The sequence below is a fragment of the Battus philenor genome, unplaced genomic scaffold (genome assembly GCF_028537555.1).
Source record: "Battus philenor isolate CCGP_79_NKW_IND1 unplaced genomic scaffold, ilBatPhil1.0.hap1 SCAF_4, whole genome shotgun sequence".
Classification (NCBI taxonomy): domain Eukaryota; kingdom Metazoa; phylum Arthropoda; class Insecta; order Lepidoptera; family Papilionidae; genus Battus; species Battus philenor.
In genome coordinates, this window is record NW_027181704.1 from 6,220,136 (window position 1) to 6,227,222 (window position 7,087).

A 7,087-nucleotide genomic window follows, 5' to 3' on the forward strand; every position below is an offset into this window, starting at 1 on the left:
GCGTTCTTAAATACGGAAATAATTAAATGATACATTCATAAATGGATACTTACGACAGACAAGTCTGCTTTTAGATTAACTTAATGTTGTTTCTAGATTTATTTAATCATCACCGAGAATTGGAATAATATAGAGGGAATGGAATACCGAATAAAACCAAATTTAAATGCCCTCAACATCAAAAAATTACATATCAAGTTAAAAATTGTATTACTACATACTAATATTTATTTATTGGATATTTGTGTGTGTGACGTGAAAGGAAAAGAAAGTTAACCAAATTTAAATCTAATTTGATTTATTATTAAATTTGTACAATATATAATATATCATTGGGAGTCACTGTCACTGCCTGAATAGCTAGCCAAAAGAGACAGACCGCCACCACTCGTTGGCACATTATTTGAGGAAGACACTTGTGTTTCCTTAATAGTGTCACATACACTTTTCTCTTTGCTACCTGCAGTATTCGAAACTGAATCAGTTTTCTTTTTTACAAGATTGGCTAATACTGGCTTCTTACCTATGACGCCTATACTCCTATTCCAGGATTCATTCTTTTTCACATCATTACGCTTTGTTGGTACAATTTCCACTTTTAAACTCTTTGCAGCGGGTTCGTCCTCTTCTTTGATTTCTTCTATAATTTCTTCCGTAACCACTTTGTGTTTGCTGGTGTTGCTGAATTTAATTGATCTGAAAAACGAAAATGTATTACAGAATCTTATTCTACTCGGATCAGGGCACGTTTGAAACTCTTGTAGCTTTAGTTTGAAGGATGCATAGGGAGCCCAATTTTACTTTAGTTCCTCTGACATTCTCCCCATGTCGTACATATTTGAGTGGCCGCTATAAATAATCATAATTGGATAATGTTATGGAGAAATGCGTATTTTTAAAGATCATTGTGCAATATTTCTATTAAATCTAAATTTTGTCAAAGAAGTTTATACTCTAAAAAATCTTGTGGTGGCTTTTTGAAACCCTTATTATGTTTGTCTAATGCCGTTTGCTAAGAAAAAGTAGATGAACTAAGTTTGTTGCATTGTTGGTGGTTTACAATACACTCTACATCACCTACAATCCTATTCCATTGGATGACTTATGTTAACGTCTGGTAAACTCCGATATAAAGGTTTTATGTAAATTATTGGTATAACTTGGGTAAAATTGTACCACACGCGGATTATTGTTATAAAGACAAATACCCAGTATCTTCAAAAGCTAAAGAATAATAATAATAATAATTAAAATTAAAGAAATCGTAAAGGTAAATTGGACATATATTAACTGGCTGAACTGACTTCAGACTTGTTTATAAAAGAAAATATAATGTATTAAAGTGTCAGGAAAATATAATGAACATAATTTGATATATACCTGCAATGACTGATACCCGAAAGCATTTGTTATTTTTAATCATAGTTCGATTCACACTATCCTTTAGAAATAAGGCCCGCAATCTGATTTTACTGATCTCTATCGAAGCATTTACGATATTGGTACTTCAAGCAATTAATTGTAAATATCTGAGCAAATGTTTAACAATTTTTCCCTCTACTAATCGCCAAACCTTCTCGATAAAGTTTTCGAAATAAGTTTAAGAAGTGTAAATAAAGAAAAGAGTAATTTTCTCAGTATGACTTGCAAATTATGGCACGTAATCTTCGCAGTTGAAATTAAAGGTACAGCTTTTGAACTTTATGAAGACCAATATAATAAATAAAGTACCAATTTAATCTAGACAAAGAAGAAGTAGATAAAATTAGGATATTCACATAAAAAGCTTGTAGGAGCTTTTGGTCAATGTAATAGTTGCTTACATTCAATATTACTCTTTTGGGGCTTTGGCTATCGAACATAAATTAAAGCTCAGAGTTTGCCAGCGTGCCATGTAAAACTAGTTACTGAAATGTAAAGTGCACAATGAGAAAAATTGGTAATGTTAGATGTGAAACAGTAAAGATCAAATAGGAATTCATTGAGTTGCACTGACTGACGGGTGAATCATTTTGGGTCAAGAATTGAACAGAAAATCTCTTTGACAGAAATATGTAGAAACAAATTTATCCTTTTTCTGGAAAACTAGTAAGATTCTACACAAGAAAAAGAGGAAGAAAACTTTTGCCACACAGATTTTCAATTAATAAGCTTATAATACTTGTATAACCATTACTCTGTAACACAGTACTGATATAGCACAAGGTCATTTTCATTTATTCCCAATAATAAATGAAAAACTTTGTGGAGTACAGCTATATCCTGTTGGAGATATTACAAGATAGTGGAATTTAAGACATGGCTCATTATTGCTCGGAATGGTTTTATGGGGTGCAAAAACGTCTTGAATTTCATGAAGACTAGCTTTGTTATGTAGCTTAATTGATGGTACATGTTCTACACACTTCCTTTGTCAATCTTATAAGAGAAACTGACTAACTAGCAGGCATTTATTACCTTGAGATCCATCACATCAATGAATTTTGATACAACAATAACAATCTTAAATGTAAATGGGCTGGCTGCATATTTGAAGAAATAAAAAATTGACAAAATTAATGATAAATTCTTTTGCAAATGATAGGAAAAGAAAACAAGACCTTTTAGACGGGTTGATGATATAAAAACGGCAGTGACAGAGAGAAATGACAATAGATGGAGGAGGCTTTCGTCAATTGGTAACGTACAGACAGACAGTTGATGTGTTTAAACTTTTGTTTGAAAATTTTATTATATGAACTGCCTGAATAAAAACTTTTATTACTATTATATCACATTACATTTCTATAGCATAGTAATTAGAGTTGTGGCACCTTCATGCAATAGCCTATATGTCGTATTTCAAAATCTACATATAAATTTATTTTATTATACACTTCCAGGTTTCTATTTCTTTGATCATTACATATCAATATGAGGTTAGTTTTAAATGGTAAAAAGTATTACAAAGTGAAGAATGTAATTTTGCACTTCTACCCATGCTATACAACATATAGTCTATGTTATGAATGTCATATAAAGATTTTTTATCCAGTCTACAATGTCCATGCACCTCTTCATACATTACTGCTTTTTGCTGCTAATGTTAGTAGTAATAACCTTGTATTACAGTGAGTGTAAAAGGTCATAGCGGCTCCAGAGGCTACAATGCTGCTGCAGAACTGGCCCAGAGAGGCTCCCATCCACCACCAATCGGTAAAGACAGACTTTTGGACCATATTGGAGTGTACTAGGAGTCAACACAATTAAGCAATAGACAAGCCATGAAGAGTGCTGACAGGTAAATACATAAACCGCCGGCTCTCCAACATCCACGTCCGGCTGTCGCGATACGGACTGCGCCTAGTGGCAGGGAGCTTAACCAGTCACAGTCTTTTAACAAACATTGGACTACATCATGTGTCACAGACTAATTACAGTCTAATTAGCAAAGTGTGCCTGGAAGGTGACGAGACTGCTGCCCACATACTACTTCAGTTTATCGGGATAGCAGCCAACAGGGCTACCCATCTGGGACCATCGAGGTGCCTCCCCGAAATCGCCGGCGACATCAAGTGCTACTGGGAGTTGGGTTTGTTAGGATAAGGCTAACCCTCACACAAAATAAGCCACCAGTGCCACTTGGTCGTGGAAACCAACCCACAGACAAGACAAAATTAATGTTATTTATCTATACATATTTTTATGTACAGATGAAACATAATAGAATTATTTAAAAGAAAAACTTTTTGTGTGAAAGGCACAACATATGCCATTATAATTTTCCTTGTATATTCATTAATTTTTTTAAGTGTTCATATTATTATCAACTTGGCTTGAGTATATTAAAGAAGAATGCTAGTAGAGTCAAATTTTACAAAAAGTAATATCAAATTGAGCTTCCCTGGTCTGAATAGAGCACACAACAACATAGCATTCTTTTAGTGGTCACTTTCACAGATTCTTAATATAGTCCTACGAGAAAATAATTCCAAACTTTATCATCAGATAAAAATCCTTCATGGTATGTTTACCAGTTTTCCTTTAATGACCATACTTATTATTCGTTAATTTAGAACATAGGAATTTATTGTAAATAAATACAAAGAAGCCCTGCCAGTTACTGATTTTATGAAGAATTATGGTAATCATCATAAAAATATGTATGCTAAACTGTACTTGATAAATTCATTGTCTTCTTTTTCCTCCCTTGCTTTTCTTTGCTCTGCACTTTCTGATTGATACTGTTTTAACATTCCCTCATAGTCTACAGATTGTTGTCTCCTATTTAACTCCTTTAAATCTTCAAGGCTCTCCAAAAGCTCTATCTCCTGCCTTGATTGTTCTGTTCTGTATTCTGTAAATTGAATAAATTAATATTAAAAGTATTAACTTTAATTCATTATGGTAATCACAGTAATAATAATGATACCTTGTTTTTAATTTATGTAAAATATTGTTTGCACTAAACTTCTAGGGCTGCTTATATTTGAATTTCTCTTTAATCTCTTCATATTGTTTTAAAACAAGGCATAATAAACTACTTGTACCAACTAAGCTAAAATGGTAAAATTGCACATGGCTTTTACATTTCTTAAGTAATTGTACTTTATTAAAGTCTGACAAGGTAGTAAATAAAATGTCATGACAGTAAGTTGGAACTAATTTCAAAGTTATAGACATTTTTACTAATCAATTTACGTCTTTCATTTTTTTTAGTTTTTCAGTAGTTAGTAAGTTAAATTTTAAGTAGAAACAATTGTATTAACATGATCTGCTTTTGACAATACAGTTACAGTCTCGGGAAGTTGCTGGATGTGGGCAGCACAAGAATATTCATCATCAATGCCTTGCAGTGGTGTCTATCAGCAGACATGATGATGAGTCTCTTTTCATGTTTTACATCTTTTAGAAATTTGAAATTTTGAAAGCTACTTAAAGATACTAAGATGAATGATTTTGAAGTCCTGTCTAGTGACAAATGTGTAACTCTTCGAATTTATGTCCTAAGATAATGAAAGCTCTTACTTTATGAATGACAAAGAGCATCAATGATAACATTGTTAATAATCATTCATTATTAACATTATATTTCAAATCATTAAATGGAATGTGTGAATGGTGAACCCACAATCTAGTAAGACTTTCACAAATGACATCTGAATGTTCATATGAGATTTTAATAAAATCAGATTACATAGTTAATCAATACCTAAAAGTTTCATAGGGTTATTGGCTTCTTCTTCTTTCTGTTCCTCTTCTTCCCTCTTTGCTTGTTCCTCAGCCAACTTTAATGCCATAAAGTTTCTTGTGGCACCTGCTTCTATTTCATAATCAGTGTTTTTTGGATCTGTCTTAAATGATATTTCTTGTAAACATCTTGTACACTGTAATAATATTTTAAAAATCAATTACTAAAGCATTCATATTGTAAATTTAGAAAAAAACATTCTATGCAAATTGGACTGCAGAGTATTATTTGATAACAACAAAAAGCATTAAATGTGGAAATTTTGATTGAAAAATGTAAATGAGTTAATGAATTTAAAAAATAATGTACGACAAATTACTTACTTTGATATAAAATCGGTATATCCTTATGCCCAAATAATCTTCATTTTCAACGTCTTCTTTACGGGCATTAAATTTCTTTCCTTTGTAGATATATTCGCCGCAAGTAGCACAGCGCATATTAAATGGTGCCATTAAACGAACAGTGTACTGGCGATTTTTAGCCAATTTCATACGAGGGATTTTTGATGGATCGAAATCCGGGGGATAGTATTTCTGAAATCATAATTAGAAAATCAGAAAATAATAATTTTGTTGTACTCGATTGTTATGAATGCATGTAATAAATAATACTTACATTTAAAACTTTTCTTTCAGACATTTTAACCGAATTTAATAGTTAATAATAATATTTATTAAACTTTCCAAAACAGCGTTTGACAAAAACAATTTAACAAATGTCAGTGTCATTTCAAAGTAGTTCTTTCGGATAAATATGCAAAGACCTTAAGTACATGCAGCCAAAAATTCTTTTTGCTACTGCCATGAAATAAATTGATTTTTTTTTGTAGATTGAAGTTTTTTTTTTATTTTAGGTGGATCTTGGCCTTTGAAGTCCTTAATGGTAAATAATATGCTCAAAGTTTCTTTCAACTTGGGGGTACCCTAACTAAATTAATAGGTCAATGAGAACGCAAGTCGAATTTTATTTTCAAAACTGTAATAGACGAATTAGTTGTGCCTTCACCTGTGATAACATAATCATATTATCAGGAAGTGAATGCGTACAAATTTCAGCCAATTTAGAAAAGTAAAGAAATAGTAGATCCAATACTGTTTTTAGTTTAAAGGTTATCTGTCAAAAAATTACAAATTGTCTTTACATATCTTACGTCTAACTTAAAAAAAGACAAGTAGATAATATGTATTTTTCACTTTATTCCATCAACTCATCACAAAAACGTTCAAAAAAGATCTCACGTATTTTACATTTACTTGCACGATTTGTAGTGACGTATTTCAGCGTCTTTAAAAGAATAGAAATTTTCTGAAAAAAATACAAATGCAATAAAGTTAGTATTTTTAATTACATATTACAATCACGTCCATGTACATGGCGGATAGAAGAATGACAAGGTTTTCGGGAGACGCTGGATGTAATCGACTTCAAACGGGTCCAACTGGAAATCCATGAAGGAGCTTACGTCTAGCATTAGAAGTTTTACGGCTAAAATAATAACAATGATTATTCCTCACGACCTTCTTTATTGTGTTATGTATTGGGTAAAGAGTTTCTTTCCGAGAACATATTATAGTTTTACATAATCGTACTATGAGGAATAATTTTAAAGAGAACACTTCTTTCTCGTTATTTTTTTCTTTTAAAATTATAATTTGATTTGTTTTCCGTGAGTCGCGTACTATGGAGCAATGGTAGTACTGTGGTAGAGGACTGAGACTTGCGATCCTAGGTCGCGGGTTCGATTCCCGGGATGCAATCTTATATAATTCACATTTAGCGCATTAATTATATAGGATTGCCACAGGTCACAAGTTTCCAAAGATGGGTAGCAGCGCCTTCTTTTTAACATAATAT

At 32.0% G+C, this 7,087-nt stretch overlaps 1 protein-coding gene across 1 annotated transcript; it reads right to left on the minus strand.

Annotated features, from left to right (window-relative positions):
* Window positions 1-317: 317 nt before the first annotated feature.
* LOC137928814 (splicing factor YJU2) lies at window positions 318-5,938 on the minus strand. Its single transcript, XM_068771797.1, has 5 exons — window positions 5,849-5,938; window positions 5,554-5,766; window positions 5,192-5,366; window positions 4,159-4,336; window positions 318-696 (listed from the first exon to the last, which is right to left on the minus strand). Exons 1-5 carry the CDS (start codon window positions 5,870-5,872, stop codon window positions 330-332), a joined length of 957 nt encoding a protein of 318 aa, XP_068627898.1. The 5' UTR covers window positions 5,873-5,938; the 3' UTR covers window positions 318-329.
* Window positions 5,939-7,087: the final 1,149 nt, after the last annotated feature.